General features: G+C 49.6%; 9 protein-coding genes across 9 annotated transcripts; 5 read left to right on the top strand and 4 right to left on the bottom strand.

Moving 5' to 3' along the window:
* The first annotated feature begins 363 nt into the window (after positions 1 to 363).
* On the top strand, positions 364 to 1,492 carry FOBCDRAFT_319278 (acyl-CoA N-acyltransferase). The gene is made up of 2 exons (XM_031183624.3): positions 364 to 822; positions 873 to 1,492. Exons 1-2 carry the CDS (start codon positions 510 to 512, stop codon positions 1,241 to 1,243), a joined length of 684 nt encoding a protein of 227 aa, XP_031039266.2. The 5' UTR covers positions 364 to 509; the 3' UTR covers positions 1,244 to 1,492.
* Positions 1,485 to 4,010, bottom strand: FOBCDRAFT_222851 (uncharacterized protein). The gene has a single exon (XM_031183623.3). It carries the CDS (start codon positions 3,878 to 3,880, stop codon positions 1,685 to 1,687), a length of 2,196 nt encoding a protein of 731 aa, XP_031039265.2. The 5' UTR covers positions 3,881 to 4,010; the 3' UTR covers positions 1,485 to 1,684.
* A 314-nt stretch (positions 4,011 to 4,324) lies between these two features.
* FOBCDRAFT_33904 (uncharacterized protein) lies at positions 4,325 to 6,340 on the bottom strand. The gene is made up of 3 exons (XM_031183621.3): positions 5,976 to 6,340; positions 4,741 to 5,913; positions 4,325 to 4,691 (listed from the first exon to the last, which is right to left on the bottom strand). Exons 1-3 carry the CDS (start codon positions 6,071 to 6,073, stop codon positions 4,604 to 4,606), a joined length of 1,359 nt encoding a protein of 452 aa, XP_031039263.1. The 5' UTR covers positions 6,074 to 6,340; the 3' UTR covers positions 4,325 to 4,603.
* A 3,331-nt stretch (positions 6,341 to 9,671) lies between these two features.
* FOBCDRAFT_250295 (uncharacterized protein) lies at positions 9,672 to 11,419 on the top strand (the record flags this gene model as incomplete). Its single annotated transcript, XM_059610916.1, has 4 exons — positions 9,672 to 10,076; positions 10,167 to 10,473; positions 10,527 to 11,085; positions 11,141 to 11,419. The coding sequence occupies 4 exons, from the start codon at positions 9,672 to 9,674 to the stop codon at positions 11,304 to 11,306; spliced, it is 1,437 nt and encodes a 478-aa protein (XP_059464867.1). The 3' UTR covers positions 11,307 to 11,419.
* Positions 11,420 to 12,779: 1,360 nt separating this feature from the next.
* FOBCDRAFT_239791 (Nem1-Spo7 phosphatase catalytic subunit NEM1) lies at positions 12,780 to 14,678 on the top strand (the record flags this gene model as incomplete). Its single annotated transcript, XM_031183619.3, has 3 exons — positions 12,780 to 14,109; positions 14,166 to 14,250; positions 14,588 to 14,678. The coding sequence occupies 3 exons, from the start codon at positions 12,780 to 12,782 to the stop codon at positions 14,676 to 14,678; spliced, it is 1,506 nt and encodes a 501-aa protein (XP_031039261.3).
* Positions 14,679 to 15,922: 1,244 nt separating this feature from the next.
* On the top strand, positions 15,923 to 16,430 carry FOBCDRAFT_273876 (uncharacterized protein; the record flags this gene model as incomplete). The annotated part of the gene is made up of 2 exons (XM_031183618.2): positions 15,923 to 16,240; positions 16,296 to 16,430. 2 exons carry the CDS (start codon positions 15,923 to 15,925, stop codon positions 16,428 to 16,430), a joined length of 453 nt encoding a protein of 150 aa, XP_031039260.1.
* A 524-nt stretch (positions 16,431 to 16,954) lies between these two features.
* On the bottom strand, positions 16,955 to 18,304 carry FOBCDRAFT_160800 (50S ribosomal protein L30e-like protein). The gene is made up of 2 exons (XM_031183617.3): positions 17,709 to 18,304; positions 16,955 to 17,655 (listed from the first exon to the last, which is right to left on the bottom strand). The coding sequence occupies exons 1-2, from the start codon at positions 18,022 to 18,024 to the stop codon at positions 17,240 to 17,242; spliced, it is 732 nt and encodes a 243-aa protein (XP_031039259.2). The 5' UTR covers positions 18,025 to 18,304; the 3' UTR covers positions 16,955 to 17,239.
* A 137-nt stretch (positions 18,305 to 18,441) lies between these two features.
* FOBCDRAFT_222833 (cytochrome b-c1 complex subunit 8) lies at positions 18,442 to 19,504 on the bottom strand. The gene is made up of 4 exons (XM_031183615.3): positions 19,227 to 19,504; positions 19,059 to 19,084; positions 18,667 to 18,844; positions 18,442 to 18,613 (listed from the first exon to the last, which is right to left on the bottom strand). The coding sequence occupies exons 1-4, from the start codon at positions 19,277 to 19,279 to the stop codon at positions 18,556 to 18,558; spliced, it is 315 nt and encodes a 104-aa protein (XP_031039257.2). The 5' UTR covers positions 19,280 to 19,504; the 3' UTR covers positions 18,442 to 18,555.
* Positions 19,505 to 19,519: 15 nt separating this feature from the next.
* On the top strand, positions 19,520 to 20,779 carry FOBCDRAFT_33879 (band 7 family-domain-containing protein). Its single transcript, XM_031183614.3, has 2 exons — positions 19,520 to 20,003; positions 20,055 to 20,779. The coding sequence occupies exons 1-2, from the start codon at positions 19,674 to 19,676 to the stop codon at positions 20,565 to 20,567; spliced, it is 843 nt and encodes a 280-aa protein (XP_031039256.1). The 5' UTR covers positions 19,520 to 19,673; the 3' UTR covers positions 20,568 to 20,779.
* Positions 20,780 to 20,807: the final 28 nt, after the last annotated feature.

Below are 20,807 nucleotides of genomic sequence, written 5' to 3'. Positions count from 1 at the left end.
TCCTTGTATTTATATCTATCTACGCCCTTAGACTGTTCTTGTCGTGGTCCTCTTGCACGTTAGTTTACACAACTGACACAATTCAAGAGTCCACTGCAATTGTCGCGCCAATAGAGACAAAGCACCAACTCAATAATCCACCTTCTGCCCAAGTCCCGTGGCGGCCATTGCTTGTCTTTGACAGGTGCGCTTCCACGAGGGGACATTTCTCGGGTGTTACAGTGGAGGGGCAGTCAATTGGTGCCTGGCTTAGCGTTCTAGGTCTTCTGCTTCAGAGCATCGTAGTGGGGTCGTCTCTCTACGGCGCGGGGGACTTTACTGCCGACCTCCGGGCTGACTTTTGACCGCAAACTTGTTGACCCGCCGTGTGAATTGAGGGGCCGATTCCGCTTGATGAATTGCACTGGACTGAAGCGGGCTGAAGCTATACCATTCTCTGCCGACATCCAAATACTACGTACATACTCTTGAGCCTCATCACCACCTGCACCACAGAATCACCTGCAGCCATGGATATCCGCCTCCTCACAAACGCAGACTTGCCCCTCATTCAGCACGCAAACCTCGAGAACCTCCCCGAGAACTACTTCCTCAAGTACTACCTCTACCATGCCCTCTCATGGCCCCAACTGAGCTACGTCGCCGTTGATGTCTCGCGACCCAAGAAGGATCCCTACGAGTACCCCAAGATCGTCGGATATGTCCTTGCCAAGATGGAGGAGGAGCCTTCAGATGGCATTCCGCATGGCCACATTACGAGTCTGAGCGTGATGCGAACACACCGAAGACTGGGTATTGCTGAGAAGTTGATGCGCCAAAGTCGTACGTGTACTCAAACCTGCTGGCCTCATAGTAGAAGCTGACATTTGTAGAACTGGCTATGGTCGAGACATTCCAGGCAAAATACGTCTCCCTCCACGTCCGTGTATCCAACGCCGCAGCCCGCCACCTCTACGAAAACACCCTCGGCTTCACCAACGAGAAGACCGAATCCAAATACTACGCCGACGGTGAAGACGCCTTCTGCATGCGTCTAGACCTTGGAGGCATCAAGAAACAAGTCGACGAGGCCCTTGCAGAGGAAGAAGAAGAAGAAGCCGAGGACGAGGGCGAAGCCGTGGGTGAGGTTGGCCGTGATCCTGAAGCAGGCAAGGACAAGGACAAGAAGAAGAAGATGAAGGTTGCTGTGGGGAGGAGCCTGGGCGTTGGTTCGTTGGTGGAAAAGGATGACTCGAAGCATTAAGGAGAAGAGAATGTGAAAAAAGGGGGAATGTGTGTTTTAATAGACGGATAGATAAAAAGTTGTGATGTCTGGGTGAAATATGTCATGAGTAGCTGGAAGATAGTTATGATGTTGATGAGTCTACGCTTGGGACACTATTGCGCAACTGAGGAGTGAAAGGTTGGATCCATCAAATACTACGATGAAGCGTAAATCACAAGTACTGTTTCTAGGCATAAAGATTCATATCTTACAAGAACTGGAAAAAAATATACCAGCAAAAGGACTGCAAGGGTCAACCACACTGAAAAGTGGTGCAACTAACCTTACAGATGAGGTATACAACCTAGATAACTCGATATAGCTGACATGGAGACAAACAGTCGCTTTGGCGATAGATATTAATACAAAGTTCAAGAAATCGGTATCCATATAAGTACATAAGAAGTTGAAAAATCATCATTATCCATCAAGTTGCTCAGCCAACTCACGAGCATACGCCTCATCAGCTTCAAGCCTCGTTCTCTCCATTGTCTCTGTGAGAGCCTCAATCTCCTTTTCCAGCGCCCTGCGCTCACTCAAAGTTATTTCTTTCACCTCCAGATCCTTCTGCTTCGTCGCAATCTCAGTCTCTATTCCAAAAACAGTGTTGTACTTTGCAGCTGATGCCGCACCTGGCGGCGGAATACTGCCATCTTTGTTGGCATCTGCTGGCCATGAGCCTGGAGGGCCTTCTCCTGAGCGAGATGGCCACTCTCCGCCACCAAAGAAACCGCCTCGACCGGGAGATCCAAATGAACAGTGGTTTGGCCAGCCTCCTTGGAAGCCTCCTCGACTTCTGCCCCAGGGACCTTGACTTTCACAACCGCCCCAACCTCGACCTCTGCCTCGATCTCCTCGGCCGGCTCCTCTGCCTGACCATCCCCAGCCACCGAGAGCTGGCGGAGGAACTCTGACACTAGGGACGTTGACAGGAGGAACGTGAACGTTGACTGCGGGAACATGAACGGGAGGAACTTGGAAAGGAGGCACCACAGGAGCAGGAATTGGCTCAACATGGCCCCTCCCTCTTTGGCCCCTTCTATGATCTCTGCGAGCAGCCTTCATCTCCCTCTTCTGCTGTCTCCTCTCCCTCTTCTCAGCCTTTTTCTTCTTCTTATGATCTCTCTTTCGATCTCTCCGTTCCTTCTTCTGCTGACGTTTCAAAGTCTTCCATTGTTGCGAAAGGGCTTTGCCCTGCAACTTAAGAGCCTTTCGGTCGATATTGGGAGCGATGCCATTTGTGTTCGAGGCTTTAAGTTCAGCTTTCAATTGCTTGACATCAGCCTTGCTGCGCACTTCGAGAGGATTAGCTGTCCATTGTTGTAGACGAGCGATGTAAACGGGTAGCTGCTGGTCCTTGAGATCGTCGTAGTCAGGGAGAGAACCGATGGATTCTGAGCTAGAAGAGGAATCTGAGGACGAGGAAGAAGATGAAGATGATGACCGAGAGCGGCGTCTTTGGTGATCATGGCTAGCTGCTCGTCCTCGTTGGGGGAAGGTGTGGGCTTCAGGAGGACCTTGATGCCATGCTGGGTGTCCGGGCATAAAAGGAGGCATGTTGCGAGCATTCGGAGGTGGTGGTTGGGATGGTCCAGGGCCAAAAGGGGCTCCCACAGGCTGGCCGTTCATGCGAATTCCCCTGCTATCCATAACAATGTTTCCTATGCGAAGCCCATTGCTATCAGCAACAAATCTGTCTCCCCACCGGACGCTGTCATTGTCGACTTGGAAGCCGCCCCAAGATCCTGTCCAACCGCTAGGCCTGCGCTGAGGCATCGCTTCTCTCGGAGAAGATGGGCCAGCTTGATGTGGGAGTTGCACTGGAGGATCGTCGAATGTGGTCTCCCATCCTCCTGGCATGTGCGATTGCTCCTCGGGCTGAAGCCTTACCATGACATTTCGGGGAGCAAAGAAGCCAGAGTTCCACTGTTGCACGATAGCTTCGACTTCTGCACGCTTGCGACGTAGTTCATTAGGATCAGTTGTGTGTCGTTCTGACTTGACGCTGCCGTCGCCAATAGATGACTTGATATCTGAGCCATCTTCGGATTTGCCCTTTTCACCCAGGATAGCCTCATTCCGGACGGAATCGTGATCAGGGAGGAGAAAGTTAACAAAAGTCGCCCAATCTTGGGCTGTGATATCGTACGAAGTCGCCCAATTCTCCGGATAAGGAATGTCATCTGGCACAGAGGTCGGCTTCACAGCGATGCTGTGGATCTGAGGCTCCCATTGAGACGCTGATGTTGGAACAGGCCGGGTCTCAAAGTAGAGAGCTACACTGGGAGAGAGGGGGATTTCGTGTGTTGTAGGTGTTGTTGCGTTGACATTAGATTCGGTGCGAGGTGTAAGTGGTGGAGTGAAGATGGGTTCTGTAGTTGAAGTTGAGGACATGCGGGAGGCGGTATCGTCACCGGGAGCTGCGGGGCCGTGCCCGGAGCCGGCGACGGAACCAGCATGTGGTGAGTGCGGGGGCTGAGAAGAGGTAGAGTAGATATCTGTCTCTGAGTATGGAGGCGGCGGCGCATCGTCAGCTGTTGCTGGGGCCTGGCCAGTTGTGAGATATGGAGGATTGTTTCTGCTGGTAGAGTCCATGGCTGGTGATGGAGTTGTCATGATGAGAGGAGGAGGGTGATGCGATTATAGAGGGGTATTAATGGGGAGAGAGAATGGGTGAGAGCTGATGGTGTGATACAATAGCACACTGATCAACCTAAGCTTTGGGAAGCTATCTGATAAACGTGACTGCATCATAGCCTGAAAAGAAGGGTATTTTCTTTTATTTAACCTTTATCAATGACCTTCAGCTATCACCTCACATCATGACCAAAGAGGAAACGCTTTCAACGGTCTGATCAAATCACCGAACTGCGAAAATGCCCTACAGCGCCTTACAGGGGGTTACGCAACTCGCATTCGCAGCCCTATGACTCCCCAGGATCCCCTGCGTCCAATGGCCGAGCTGGTGCTTACGCGGCCGAGCGAGGGAGCCTAGACTAACCGACAGCTGTGGTGCCGCATTCCCGGCCTCTGATCACTCTGACAATACTCTAAAGTTATGCTTGACTTGGGCCGTCGTCGTCATTGCTTTCATACACCGCATACGACTCGATACGATGCATACGGTTGCGGTGTAATCTGATGATTTGTGTGAGGCTGATCTCAACCCAATATGGTTGAAATTTTAAACGCTGGTGATATGTGCTATCAAGCAAATTCTATGGTACCTTCACTCCTTGAACGGATAGTGGAAACCCTGTCTCGCTCAACGCCGAGAAATGAATGAATGGCACAACTTTTGCGACGTTTTCTTTTCCTTTGATTTTTTGTATTCCTCCATCATTCTTCGTTAAGGAAAAAATCGACATCCTCCGTCTTGTAATGATCTGCGATGAGACTGGACAAGTGATCTCTTGAGTGTGTTCCCCTGAATGAAAAATTAGTTGTTTGCCTTACACAACGACCTCTTGACTTACAAATTGGTGATGTATATGTCGATCAACTCTGGAGGGACCATCTCATTGAGGGCAGTCCGAACCTCGACGCTGTTCACCATGTGTCCATCCGCAAAGTTGACAAAGCTGGCAGAGTCTCCCCACTCAATCAAAAGCTCTCCGCTGAAAGGGTTCACAGGGCTGAGTTTGTACACGCCGCCGAGGACAATAACAGCACGTCCTCGCTCTTTTGCGGCTCGAGCAATGGCTGCAGCACCCGCATCGGCCATAACACCACCGCTGGCGACAATCGAGTGCGCCCCCAGAATGACCTTGTCCACTCGGGACATGTATGCCATCAACCCTCCATTCATGATGTTGATCACTGTAATACCAGCGGAAGCGAGCTTCTTACGGAACGAGGCATGGGGGACTTCTGGGGACTGTTTTTTTGGTGGCTCGGTCGCGATGAGAACTGTGAATCGGCGCTTCAAAGCTGCGCGAAGAATGAATCGCTCGACTGTAGGTGAGGGCTGATGGATGAGCACGTAGTCGCCAGGGTGAATCTGAACGTCAGCCAAGGCCGCGATTTGATCGTCCACAGAGCTGATCTCATCCTTGATCTCTTCAATACCGTCGATGACCTCTGATCTCAAAGCATGAACCTGAGCCGAAGGAGCTCTCCATGAAGGAGTTGATGCCCCTGAAAGACCTAGGGGCGATCCCTGGCTGCTGGGCGCGAGCTCGCCGGGTGTAGACACTGAGAGGAGGTGAAAGAGAGTCTTAGGCACGTTGACTGAGCTGTAGGAGGATAGTGGACCAGGCCGAGCGGGAGGAGGTTTGGCGCTGTTGGTGATATAGTCTCCGGCAGAATCTTGCTTGCCATATGTCGAAGGAGGCCATTGGTGAGAAAGGGCATCTGGGTTCGGGACAGCATCGGTTGGTGTGATCTGGGCGTCACTAGGGGTTTCACTCGCACCCTCATTTCTATCCTCGGCAGCTTCGTCGCGAATGAGGCCTAGGACTCGGCGCACAATGTTGGCAATAACGAGCTCTTTGGGCTGAGCCTCGACCAGGCGACGACCAATACGCGAGACGTTGTCGATCAAGCTGTCAACGTTGAACCATTTCGATCGGGCGACGACTTGGAGTAGAATGTGAGCTGTAGCGACGGCGCAGGGCTCAGAGCCCTTGATTTGTCGTCGCTTGAGGAGACTGAAGGTATCGCGAACACTTAGTAACGAGCATCTTGGCAAAGGACTTGGCGGGTGTCTCACCAGATGAGGCTCTCAACAGACGATTCCAGTGCTTGACCCTTGAGAGACCTGAGATATTTCTCGAGATCAGGCGCGTAGCCTGTAGAAAGAGGGGCCATATCTACTAGGAGGTGTATCGGTCGGAGTCACAGTCGCCGGTTGTCGTAGCTAGGTAGTGAAGCCGGGGTGGGATGTCTGCGATTCGCGGGGTGAAATGGAGGGGTGATTTGTGAGTCAAACACAAATATCGGCCAAGATAAGATATGCTGTTGATCTATAGAAACTGATTTATTCTCGGTTTAATTTCGAGTGAGAGATTTCACTGGCGTTGTGCGAAGCGTCGACGTTGTTGAACAAGCAAACGATTGTTGCTGCTTCGAACGAATTGTACGGTTTGTGAATATGAGTCAATCAATTCCTCCTCGCATCGGAGCCTTTTTTTGTGCAAGGCTTCAGGTGGGGGCCATCAGCCTTGTCGCTTTGTGGGGCTATACCCCGAGCCCCGAGTGCAAGCCATGACGACAATAGGACAGGGGCAGATTCTACTAAGACGTAGTACTAATTAGATGAATTTGGTTATCGAAAGAATCCTTGTGAGAGCATCACAGATTTTCAATCAAGGGTGGGATATATGTAGGTTATCAATATTCGCTGACAAACTTGAGAGTTGGGCTCACCGCCATCATCTATGAGCTGTCACTAACTTCAAGAATGGCAATTGATGAGCTGGCAATGTTCAAGGCATTACGGAGTAATCTTCCGAGGCTCGATTCAATTCTTTCATTGCCAAGAAAGTGGTCAAACTGGTTCGTCTCAACCATCAAACACCATTATCCCAGTGACATATTCGATACGCAGGAATGGCTTACCATGAGTGTACTGCTATATTTCTTGGTATTGGCTTTTTCACTCAACGCCTTCCAAACAGATGGACATAATAACAAGCCCTCACTTTGGGCATGATGGTTTTTTATTTATTCTTCTGTTACGTTTCGTCGTAGCTGGTATGGGACCCATCCACCTCAGCAGTTGAGGGCAGAGGTTTCTCGTGTCTAAAGTGCCAAGCTGCTCAGACATAGTACCAGTCCTCCTAAGCTTTACATGATCGCTAAGTGGTCACGTATAGTGATCATTGATAACTAACATATGATTGTGCATAAGTTGTCGACTAATTCTTATGGCCATAGACGATGGTCAATTCCGGGAGGATCTCACGTCGACATAGTCAGCGCCCAACGACGATAGGTTTACGGCAGCTGAAGTGTTTCTCGTTTATTTCGTTATATCTATCTTAAACACCTAGGAAGAGTTCCTGCTACATACATATCTAGTCACTCGTTGTAATTTGAAACATCCTCTCAAAGGTGCATAGCATTCTCTACATCAAGAAAAAGCAATACGTAAATCATATCCGATGTTTCCCACATCCTTCACAACTCCTCCTGTACTCCACCAATCTAACCAATAGCAATATCATCCATGCTATCACCAACCTTGGCGCTCTGTTGGTTTGGTTTGGTTTGTTTGCTTGTTGGTTCTTGTAACTTGTTAGGTAATAAGCTTGCACACCACTTTAAATTTTACAGTTGAGCTGTGCAACCCCTCGTCTTTGTATCTCGATCTTCCCCAGATCCTATTCCCATCTGCTATTCCCTATAATCCACGTTCACTTCCAGCACGAACATCCCCTCCTTTGACACGACCAGGAACATATATATCTATATGTACACCATTGATAGGTAGTATGAAATAAATATCAGCCTGTCATATGTCCTCTTTCTATTTCCATATGTTAACCTTTGTAAGGATTAAGTCTGTCCATCCAATTTCGCTTTGTCTCACATAGCAGCAGGACTTCCATCAGACAGGACACTACTATCGACTATCATGGGTTCGCGAATACCTGAGCTCTCTTCTATGTCCGTCTCGAAAACCTAAAAGGCCTCGCAGCCCGTAAAGTCAGGCCTTCTCAGCTTCTTAGACCCGACCGAAGAAATTCGTCTTGAAATATACAAACAACTTCTCGTACTCAGGTCACCACCATGTCTTTTTCCAAGATTTTGGAACTTGGATAGAGACATTCGCACCCGACAAGCCAAAACAATGGCTCGCCACATTGTATACCAACATACAAATATACGCCGAGGCTAGAGAGGTCCTCTATAGCAAAAATCACTTTATCATGGTGGACGAGCCCAAATAGCACGATAGCCTTCTGCGATCGTTTCTAAGCTGCATCGGTTCCACAAATGCCAACCTACTATCCCACCTATCAATCAGTTTCCCAGTCGCACAAGGTCAACCCAAAGAGGTCAATATCAGACAAGATAGCTTGAAGAATCTAGCTCTTCTTTCCGGAAAGCGCAACAACCTAAAAACATTAGAAATACAAGTTTCCGGGGAATCATCCATGCTCTTGACTGAAGCAGACCCGCAGTTTGCTCAAGAAGCATTACAGTGCATCGATGCAGAGCTAAGAACTGTTTCTTCAGTGGAGAAGATCATCGTCAGAGTTCACACTAAAAATCTGCCCTCCTCGGTGGTGGATTTGTTGCAAGGGTTTGGATGGGTTGCCCTGAATCGCTAAGGTTACTGGATATGGTAGGGAGAATGGCTAAATTAGGATGCTTCCAGCTATTTGGAAGTGAGCAATCTGATGATATTCCTCTCTGCACTGGGAGGAAATGGACTTTAGCTCTGCACCTATATACGCCAAAGTTGGCTTAATAAATGCAGACTAGGCTACCCTCCAACATAACTGCAATAGTCCCCCTCGAAGCTATTCAGACCTCAGGTGGTGAAATCCAATATTCTTCCTACTCTTATTACCTCGAAGACTGTTTTCCTGCAACCATACAATCATCAAAGAATATGAAATCAAAGAATATTAACATGTGAGCCACGATGAAGTTGGAGGTCATCAACAATCACTCTGTTATGGCTAGCATCTTTGCTGGCATCTGCTTTATGTACCAATGGTATCATATATTTACCAGCTTAGCAAGGCGACTCCTCTTCACATGCAAAGAGCATCGCGTTCAGAACCACTCAGTCATTTTGCAGATTGTAGATACGAAAACGAACATGCAAACCCGACAGATCCACAACCTGGCAAGGTTTAAGATGCCCTTGCTCTCAACCCTTGTCAGCTGTCAACCAACCTACAACCGTCTTGTGAAAGAAATACGGGGATACTACTTATCGTTTATCTATTAGAGGATCAGAACATGGAAGAAATACCAAGCTTAATGAGGTCTTTAGAAGTTTGTTTTTAGTCATACATTAAGTCTTGTGTTGGTTCATCTAACTGGGACAATAGCTGGGCTCATCTTATTCCGTGCGTAGGTACCGAGTGTAAGCGCTTTGTGTAAGTGTAATACTTAATTTATCAGCATTCAGCACTATGATGACTTTGTCTTCAATAAAAGCAACGTCCTCACCATTCAAGTAGAATTCCGGCAGTTGAAAGGTTGATGTTGACTTTCCCGGTTCTTCATGAAACTTGTAGCATCTACAAGCTATGACAGCCTTTACATGTTGGCACCACAGCGGAACATATACCAATAGCCTCACAAGTTAATGAACTTTGTTCAACGTCCCCAAACTTTAACCAGATAATAAATGCGATGTTTTTACAAACTCAGATATAGGCCCTTCAAAATTTTCTGCTGTCGCTTTTCTTCTTCTCTTCTTCATGGCCCAACCTTATCTGTCATTATGGTGACGCTTCGTAGCCACACACTAGAGAAGACCAGACGCTCGTCTTGGGCTTTTCTCCCTCAAGAGATCCGCCGCATGATCCTAGAGGAGATCTCTCGTCAAAGACGATGGGGTTGTGCGTCCGCTGTTTGTAAAGAATGGCATGCCCTTATTGCACCGAAGAATCTCAACCGACTGGAGTTGAACAGAGCATCCGCCGAGGGCCTGAAAACGATCATTCTGCAGAGACACATCATTCGCCGAATCCACCTTAACATCGAGCTCCCTTCTTATGCCTGTCGGCGGTGTCAGCGAGTTTCTGGTTTATGGGAGCCAGCAAAGCTCATCAAAAAGGCGCTACGAAAGCTCTCTGGAGCGCTCGAAACCTGGGAGCCCACAGATCGTATAACGTTGGAACTCAATGTATACTCACCCAGCGACCCGGACCATTGGTTCAAGAACCATCTTTACGGATTCAACCACGAAGATGATGGAAATCTCCTCAAGAAGTAGAAAACTTGGGATGATCCAAAACACGGCTGGGTTAAAGGGAAGCAGGTGACGCTTCCAAACGCAGCCTCTATCCTGCAGCTATTCGAAACGATCAGTCCGGAGATCGCGGCTGGCGCGAAACCCGCACAAGTCCCTGCCGTCAAGGGCATTGTGATCCGCCGACAGATGCGACGTAGAATCAACCCGTCAACGCTCTGCATCCTGCTGGAGCGGTTTCCAAATGTGGAGAGCATCGACTACGAGCCGTGGCGGGATCTGTGCCACTCACTCGATGAAAATGGCTTGATTTACGGACGTCATGACCTCAGTAAGTCGACGACAGACATAGTAGGTATATCCCCGTATCTATCATTGCAACAGTGATGCAGGTTCTGCTTCGCAAACTGCCCCAGCACGTCAGATCAGTGACTATTTTCGAAGATTTCAACGAACAGACCATGGAGGCTATTCGCAACGACATGGACCCGTCCATCATCAGTATGTCCATGCAAATAGAGACTCGCCGGTTCACAAGATCTGAGTTGGGGGAAGCCTTCGCTGTGAAGAGCCGTGACCTCGAACATCTTTCTGTGGCGTTTATGATCGATGCTCGAGACTTCCTCAGATCTTGCAAGATGCTCAGTGACTGGCCTCGGCTCCGATCGCTGATACTCACAGCGCCGATCATGACGAAAGGATCTCGGGACAGTATATTTGGCTTGTTGGTCAATACTGGCGAGGTTGCGCAACAGATGCTGCATTTGAAGAGTCTCACCATCTGGCACTGCTCTCGCGAGAAGGCCTGCGCAGTCATCTTCCACAAGAACGAAAGGGAAGACAGAAACGGACATGATTCGGCGACCCTAACATGGCGAGGAACACGCGATTTCGATTTCAGTAAAGAGGTGGTTGAGACATGGCAGAAAGTCGTTCTACACATGTAATTGTCATCAAGGATGTTTTGGTCAATGTGACTCTCACCAACTCCTTTTCAGGATTGAGCGAGTGGAGGACGAAATCATCTCTCATGGCGATGCCATCCATCATCTCCGTTTGCCTGATGGTGTAATTGATCCTACATCGCTGCGGCAGATACGCCAGGAAGGGACATTGCAAAGAGAGGCCTGGGCAGTGGAAGCTGAGCCCAGTGGATGGACCTAAGGAAGATCCATAACGAAGCTGTTATCAATAGGAAATATGATCACTGTGGTGACATGAGCTGTTTGGGAAACAAAAGGAATACTGGCGCTGATTATAATTGATTGTGGAAGAAGTCTTTTATTGTAATTTGTCGTTAGCCAGGGGGTGGCAGAAAGCTTATGACTAGGTTATGGCCTAAGTGACAAAAAAGATTTAGACAGTATTGGGATAATTTAGGATAAATTTAGTCTGCTCTTTGACTACTTTATTTTCTCACCCCAGACAGAGGCTTAGGTAGGTCATTTATGATAGTACATAGGAATTCAGTAAGAGCATATGCGATTGATACGAGCCGCGGTATCCAAGAACCCCTGTAGCGCTACTGTAGCAGGGACCAGTGATGCACTGAAAACAGCCTAGAAACTCGAGTTCGCAGGCTGGAGCCCCTCCACTCCAAAGCCTGGCAGTTCCCCAGCATCTCGGCACCTCAATCCCCAACACGTGCCATCCCTCTCAACCATCATCCGTCGTCAGTCGAGCCACCCATCAGCAAATTCTCTCACATCTCACTCCCTTTGTGATCTACTCACTCCTTTCTGAATTGATCTGATTTGACTAGCTCCCTCACGCTCTCTTTGCGCGCGCTCAAAGCGGCTCGGAAACTTGCCCCCCCTCATCTTATCTTTGTTCCTCTCGAGCAATTGCCACGGGCTTCTTTGTTCTTGTTTCTCACAAGCCAGAAAAAAAGACTCCCCGCCTCACCCGGCGATAGCCCGCTATCCTTACGTATTTGCTACTGTTTTACAACTAGCGCTGCAGGGCTGCTTATTTCGAGCTTGGAAGAACCCGATCTTGGTCCTAACTTAGTTGGCCAACAGAAGGTTCCCCAGCCTTAGAACTCTCTCCAGCAGCCAGCTCCCCTCTCAACGCCACGAAACAGTTAATCACTACTCGCTGACAACCGTGCGAGGGCGGCTTGACTTTGCTTTGCCTTGCCTGTCTCGTCTAGCAGTCTATATAACCAACCTACAGGTTACCAGACCAGGCTAACCTAATCGTCTCACCACTCAAGACATCTGTACTTTTGGATTGGATTTGTTTCTGCTGCTTGGGCTTTGTCGTTCAAAAGTGCCCTTGTTATTTCCTCCCTGGGACTCTTTATCATTAGGCCATTTGTACATTCCCTGGCCCTACCATCGCGATTGTACTGCGCCCCTGTCCTAGTCCTTGGCTTTATCCTTATTTTTTTCGCTTGGCCGCACTCGATGCCTTCTTGACATTCGTTTCACTTTCTGTCAATCAGCTTTTGTATTGACGGCTTCTCCTTCCCGCGAAACTAGGCCGGCCAATAGCCCGACGATCCGTTCCTCGGGACTGTTTCCCTTCTTTCCGTCCGCCGTCACAGAATTCCGAACTCTTTGCACCTACCTTCAAGACTCGAACGTATCCCCTGAACTGTTTCTTCTACCTCATGGAATGCGATAGCCTGTGGCGATGAACTCCCTCAACATCCTAACGGCCCGCGTATCGCCGCCCCCGAGCCCAACTCAATCTCGATCAAACAGCATAGGAGGAGGTCCCATTGGCACAATTGGATTGGCCTCCGAAGACCAGCACGGCGACGATAGACCATCCGGTCACGAGACTGAATCCTTTGCCCAGGATACTATCGACGAATCGCGATTCACCGAAAAGCCGGCTGACGAGAGTACACCATTGCTCAACGACACAGGCGACAACCAAAAACGAAGCTCATGGTGGCACTCTATCCCTCGACGTTTTGCTTCTAGCATTATTGGTTCTATTAGATGGGTTCTTGCGACACTGGCATCCCCAGGTGTCTATCTCATTGCCTGTTTCTATGACGAATACGGCAATTTCGCACCCTTTACGCAGCTCGGAAAACTATTTGGATTACACGGAACTCAACATAAGACCATGGAAGAACCTGAAAAAGTTTCTGAAAAAGACTATGGCAGGACTTCAGGATATAGGAGGCTAACACCAAGACCGAGGCCGGTATCATCATCATCGACGTCATCAGGCCTCTCATCGGAGTCGGAATCAGATGGATCACGGTCAGGCAGTCTCAGTCGACACGCACGATCGAAGTCACTACAGCCTGCAGAGGAAACCGGTCCGGCGAGAAGGTCAATTCGCATCAAGCTCAACAGCGACGAAGATCTCAGGCAGCGGAAGCATAGGAAAACGCAATCGGCAGTCGCGCGAACGAAGGCTAGTGATTTGGGCAGCGGCGACCTCTCGGCGCATCTTAAATCTCCCACTTCTCCCATTGCAGCGCTCACCAAGTACCCAAAGACACCGGCACCACCTCGACCTTTGATCCCACGCAGGCAGCCGTCCTATATCAACCTCGAGCCGCCGACGAGCCCGCAGAAGACCTTGATTCTAGATCTAGACGAAACCTTGATACACAGCATGTCCAAGGGCGGCAGGATGAGCACCGGACACATGGTTGAAGTGCGCTTGAACACAACATATGTGGGGGTTGGTGGACAGACATCGATTGGACCGCAGCATCCGATTCTATACTGGGTTAACAAGCGACCGTATTGCGACGAGTTTTTGAGGCGGGTGTGCAAGTGGTACAATCTGGTTGTTTTCACAGCGTCGGTGCAGGAGTACGCAGATCCGGTGATTGACTGGCTAGAGGCGGAGAGGAAGTATTTCTCGGCGCGATACTATCGTCAGCACTGCACATTCCGACAAGGCGCTTTCATCAAGGACCTCAGCTCGGTCGAGTCAGACCTGAGCAAGGTGATGATTCTGGACAACAGCCCGTTGAGTTATCTGTTCCACCAAGGTAAGATGCCCCGGTCGGGTCATTCAGGGGAGAGGTTGTTAACATTCGTTTGCCAGACAATGCGATTCCTATCCAGGGTTGGATCAATGATCCAACCGATACAGACTTGATGCACTTGGTGCCGCTGTTGGAGGGCCTGCAGTATGTTCATGATGTTAGGGCGTTATTAGCCCTAAGGGGTGGTGAAGATGGTCAACATATGGCATAACTTATGATATTTATTAGGCATAACTTATGATAAGGTATTTTAATCTGGAGTTGATTTCTCGTTTTCGCTGTAGTTCAAGGGGATAAAGTTGGTACCTTAAGTAGTAGATGTGGCGGGAGAGCAACCGCCATGTTACCCCAGACCAGACGAGTGGCTTGACGTAGTTGAGGTAAACTTATGATGATATTATGAATATCTTCTAAGTTAGGGTCAGATTTATGATGATGTAGTTGTAGTTATTCGGAATTCCATTAAACCTCTCAATTTTAGGGTAACCCTAAGTTTGGGCAAAGCTCCAGTTACAACGCTCTTTGGAGGTTTGGAGCGTTTAAATGCAGGCTTGCTTTCTGTCGTCTTGTGATGCACCAATATTTCCAATTAAACACAAGCTATTCGCAAACAAAGAACAAGGGTCCATCCACAATCACACGTCAAATCCGTCATGACATCCCAATCCTCTGTACTCGAATTGTGATGTTCAGGGACAGGGTCTGGTGTCAAAGGCATGTGCTGAAAGTCTGAGACAAGAGTGGCAGGTTAGCTCGAAACGGAATGTGTTGTTGAGCCGACTGTTTTCGGGAGGCCAGGACCGGCTTTAGAAGGTTTGAAGATGGAAATTTGTTTGAACTGAACTCGGAAACGGGGAATAAAAAACAAGCTTTGGACCGGCTTCGGTTCCGCGGATCACATCAGGCACTTTTCAGCTGGGGGCTCTCGAAGGGAATTCGGCTGGAAAGGGACACAATGGCAGAAGAAAGTCGATGGCCGCCTTTGATATTACCGGGGTTCATTGTGAGAGAGAGCCGAGGGAAAGGAAAGGAATAGATGTAAATGACGCCGTGACACCGTCACTCGTCACTCACTTCTGAGAAAGTCTGGGTACCTACTGTGCTAGAGATTGGTTATGGCGCTGTTCCCCGCTAAGACTTGCTTGCTTTCATGGAACTGAACTCTGCTGGAGTTAGAGCAGCAGCTACAAACCCTGGTCACCAAGAAACTTGCCCTGGACCTGGACCCAGTGGACCAAGCTTCCCCATCTTTTGCCCCGCCCACAGGAGATCAAGCTCCTGAAGCTCCAACTACAGGCAGGGCAGCTGTGAGTAAGTAAGTATGCAAGAGTGAGTGAGCTCTGCTATGACATGTCTGAGTCGTACACGTAAACGTCAGATCAGGTACAAAGAAGTTGGCAGGGGAGGAAAAGAGTTGCACCCCGCAATAAGTGAAGCTCAGTGGATTAAATCGGTTAGTGGCAGTGAAGAGAAGCTGCAGTGGCTGGAACATGGAGGAAAACGGTTCAGAGTTGAAATTTGTCTCACCAAATGGTGACATCATCACATCTGGTGACGACACAAGGGCAGAGGGAGGAGGGGAGAACCGAGAAACAGTCAAGGCAATGGAAGGCAAGCCACCCGGAAGCGCTTTTCTGAATGATGCAAGATCGAGATCTGTGACCAGCTCGAGAGTACAAATACTGGGAAGGATCCAATCCAACGAGCTGTCACCCTATTCTTTCACACTCTAACTCATCTCAACCAATTGAAGCTATACCCATCTCTTAACACATCAACTCAACCACAACAAAACAAACAAACACAACTCATCAAAATGTCTCTGCACTACCTCCCCCCCGTCAAGCCCTCTGCCATCGCCCTCGGCACGGCCTTCAACCACGGCATTGAGCTCGCCGTCCTCGCTCCCATCTTCGGCCAGACCTACCAGCGCGCCAAGGCTGCCAACACCAAGGAGGAGTTCATCCGCTCCAAGGAGGCTTCCGGTGCTGCTCTCGCCTGGGGCTCTTCCCTCATCGGCTCTGCTCTTCAGTCTTATGGTGTCGGTGCTCTCATCAACGCCACTGGTACGCTGAGCTACAAGGGCGCTGCTTACCTCGGATCCCTCATCTTCTTCGCTACCTCTGCTCCCGGCGTATGTTTTCACTCTTCTCTCTCACTGCATCCACTCACTAACTAACCTTCTATAGTACATTGCTCAGATCTTCGTTGAGAAGCGACCTCTCGACACCGTCGGCGTCAGCCTGGCTACCAAGCTCGTTGAGACCCTCGGTCTCTCCGTCTTCCTCACCTGGTGGGGAACCCGAACCAACCCTTTTGAGTAAATCCTCTCTTGACCAAGGTTTTTTAATCTCCCCATGATCGGGATGGGGTTTTCATGATGAATTTGTTATACCGCGGCTTCGGGCCTGTGTGAAATAGGAATAGGGACGATGTACCTATAACAGAAAGCCATTAAGGCAAAATAATACCACACAAATGAACAAAACTGCATCCTGATAATGTGATGTCAATTATTTGAATGCATGGAATTAGATGACCGGAAAGCTATGAAGCGATGTGCATATTATAAAGGGATCTTGCGGCAACTGCTACTCGCAAATACGTGGCTGAAGTTATCCAAAGACTCGTAGTATACCGAGGTTATGGTTCGTCCTATAGTCTATCAATGATGTGATCAGGCTAAGGTGAGTATCCAGAGAAGGGTTAAGCCGTGACAATGCTTCGGTATTGAGCTGTCACATTCGGGTGTATTGTGGTGGTGTTGCGGGTTGGATCGCGTGCCGTGGCTTGACGAATGATCTGAATTTCGCGAACGCATCAACATCACGAGCTCACAGGTTACAGCTCAAGATCTGCCATGTGTCAAATTCAAGGACCCTTGATAATCATGTCCCATTTTTAATGCAATAGCTAAACCTGAACGCCGCCAAAGCCCTCATCCAGCCGTTGGTTCTCCGGCTAGATGTTCTGGTATAATACATCCAGACTTGTACTTCTTCTAACACACCACACCATCCGTCCCAGGGTAACCTCGCTCTTTCTTGATCTTTGGGGAACCCCGCTCTCTCTTCATCTTTGGAACCTTTCCTATACTGACGGCACTGTCGCGTCGTCGATGGACCTTGTCCCCCTAGTACTTGGTTCCACCCTTGACCCAGAAAGCCTGCTTGCCATACTCCTTCTGCACGTACTTGACGAGAGACGCGTAGCTCTCGCCGAACGCCTCACCATCATCCTCGCCGTCCTTGTCAGCAGACTTGTCCTTTGACTTCTTGCCCTCGGCCTTCTCCATGATCATGACCACGGATGTAGGACGCTTGGTCTTGGCGGCAGCGCCGAGCTCAGCGCGCGACGTGACAAAGATGAAGGGCACGTTGTGGTCCTCGCACAGCACGGGGAGGTGAGAGATGACGTCCATGGGAGAAATGTCGCCGGCGATGATGACAACGCCGGGGAAAGAGGTGTTGCCGGGGGCGGAAGGGGGAGACTTTCGGAGAGTCTTGACGACCTCCTTGACGCCGCGCTTCAGGGTGTTGTTCTTGGCAGCTGTGAAATGTTAGCGATCTGTCCGAAACACATCGTTCTCTGTAATCGCATACCCTTTCGGATGGTCTTGTAGACCTTCTTCATGCCCTTCTCATCCGCCACGGGGAGGGCGAAGGGAACGACAGTGCGCTCAAGAGGGAGCTCGGCGGCCTTCTCCTCCTCAGCATCGGAGTCCTCGTCCATGTTGGCAGCGGCAGCGGCAGCGGCAGCGACGGGGGCATCCTGCTGGAGCTTCTCCTCAAGGGCGGCGGCGAGCTTCTCCTTCTTGTCCTTCTTATCCTTCTTCTCCTTCTTGGACTTTGAGACGCCGGACTCGTCGCTTCTCTTCTTGTCCTTCTTCTCCTTCTTATCGGGCTTCTCGGCGGCCATTGCTGCGGTTCTCTCGAGGAAGCTTCGTCGAAGTTATTACTTGTGTCTTCTTTGGAGTCGCACGGAGATTGTTTGTGCGAATTGAAGGGTCCGCGGCAATGTTGGTGGTCGCAAAGTTACCGTGTTTTCTTTTAGCACTCCACTGACCTCGAAATTTTCTAACTTTTTTTTTCTTCGGCGAGTGGAAGAAGAGCTACCGCGAAGAGTTTCGGCGTTACATACCGCCGATTCCGCACCACATTTCTAGATTCACGTGACACTTATCAACAGTCCAATCATGCTCTCGGCAATGACTATTACCAGTGGATCCGATATCGATTCGGATCATCAAGAGATATGCCATTGATGGGATCACTGTGTTAGAGACTTCAATTCGATTGCAATGTATGGATGCCGAAAGGTCAATCAACAAATAAATAGTGTGACTGCTGTCTATTGCACCTCCTGATCTAGGTATTGATGATGTACAATGAGTCCAGAGGACCTACTCCAACACATCCGCCGTGGTTTTGCTCCAGTAATGTAACCGATTTACTCCTCCTCATCACCGAACTCGGCACGACCAGCCTTGGAGTTAAGGTACTCGCTTCTATGGCGGAAGTTAGTATTTTGCTTGTGGTTGGGCGCTGTGTATAAACGAACCGCTCGACAGCCCAGTTCATGATGTAGTAACCAGCAACCATGGGAGGAAGCCAGTAGAAGATTTGGCCCTTGGTTCGGCGGAAAGTGTTGAAGATGGCATCGTGGAAGGCACCGGCCCAAGGGTTCTGTCGGTTGGCGGACAGACCGTAAGTGATGATACCACGCTGCTTCTCACCACCTGATATCGAGTTAGTCTCCAGTTTCGTCGATGACGTTGATGAATCCCCGAGAATATCCCATCGATGAATTTCGAGACCGGTTATGCGCATGCATCGATTTTTGGTGTTATATCGACCCAATTGCTTCCACCTCGTGCATCGTCATTATCCGTTGGTCCGTCGCGTTCATCGACCCAGTTTCCTCGTTCGCACATCGTAGGAGCAATCACTTACCAAAGTGGCCCCAGTTACCAATGTAGCTATTAAAAGTCCGTCAGTATTCAATTCCGTCTCTATTGGTACATTTTGGAGGCTTGGTGTTGTTCGTTCGACCATTAACCATTGGAAAAGCCGCACGCAACAGAACCACCAATTGCCCTCGTTCAATCGCAATCCACGTACTGTCCGTTCTTGGGGTCGGCAGCGCCGCTTCGGAGCATCTGAGTCGGTCTCATTTTGGCGGATTTGGCACGAAAAGTCGAGGTCTCTCGTGTGTGGTTTTTGAAGTCGTCGGTTTGGAGGCGAAAGGCAGAAAAGGGCCACTTGAGGATTTCTCGGGTTGGAAAGGAAAGCGCAGACGCAGGCTTTCCCCATCAGCCGAGCTTTCCCGAAGTAGCTTAGCTCCGAGTACCAACCCACCCGAAGGAATTCAACAGCCAACCAACGAATCGTACTGGGAATTTGTCCAAAGGTGGACTAAGAGCTTCAAATCATCATCGCCGTCCGTTGACTCCGAAAAGCTTCAGCTACGCCTCAGTTCCCATCGATATTTGGGTTCTAACGACCACCATTTTTGACCGACGTCTTGCAACGATACGCCGAACAAGACTTTAAGCACACCACATCAAAATGGCGGCCGCTGCGAGAGCCCTCAACTTCATGTACCGCATGGCGGTCCCCGCTTCAGCTGTCGTCTTCCTAGGCAGTCAGTCTATATACGACGTCAAGGGAGGAACTCGGGCTGTCATCTTTGACAGATTATCTGGTGTTAAGGAGACCGTCGTCAATGAAGGAACCCATTTCCTTGTTCCCTGGCTGCAAAAGAGCATCATCTTCGATGTCCGCACCAAGCCCAGGAATATCGCAACAACTACCGGCAGCAAGGATTTGCAGATGGTTAGCTTGACACTGAGAGTGCTGCACCGACCAAATGTCAAGGCTCTCCCCAAGATTTACCAGGTAAGATGAACACGTAAATTCTGGTTCAGGTCATATGACTGACTCTGACAGAACCTCGGTGCCGATTACGATGAGCGAGTCCTCCCCTCTATTGGAAACGAAGTCTTGAAGGCTATCGTCGCCCAGTTCGATGCCGCAGAGCTCATCACCCAGCGAGAGGCTGTCTCTGAGCGAATTCGAAACGACCTTACTCTTCGTGCTGCCGAGTTCAACATCGCTCTTGAGGATGTTTCCATCACCCACATGACCTTCGGTCGTGAGTTCACAAAGGCTGTCGAGCAGAAGCAGATTGCCCAGCAAGATGCTGAGCGAGCACGATTCATCGTCGAGCGTGCTGAGCAGGAGCGTCAAGCCAACGTCATCCGCGCCGAGGGTGAGTCCGAATCCGCCGAGGCCATCAGCAAGGCCATCCAGAAGGCTGGTGACGGCCTCATTCAGATTCGAAAGATCGAGGCCAGTCGTGAGATTGCTGCCACTCTTTCTTCAAACCCCAACGTCGCCTACTTGCCTGGTGGAAGCGGAAAGCAGGGCGGTCAGTACCTGCTGTCAGTGGGTAGGGCTTAAAGTAACGGACTTTGTATGATGTAAAGGATGTTGAGGAAATGACTGGGAAATCCCCGCTTATCGTTGGCGATGAAAACATTTATTCATGAGCGCCAACTATGTATTTCTAGAACGAGACCAGACGGGAGTATCAACCCTATCTCGCAATGTATAATCGCCGGTGGCTTCACGGCTTCTCCCGTTCCAAAACGGCATTAACTTAGCTGAACCAGTGACCAAGTCCAGAACACCTCGAGATCT

The sequence above is a fragment of the Fusarium oxysporum genome, chromosome V (assembly GCF_013085055.1).
Source record: "Fusarium oxysporum Fo47 chromosome V, complete sequence".
NCBI classification, from domain to species: domain Eukaryota; kingdom Fungi; phylum Ascomycota; class Sordariomycetes; order Hypocreales; family Nectriaceae; genus Fusarium; species Fusarium oxysporum.
This window is presented reverse-complemented; position numbering and strand designations above follow the sequence as displayed.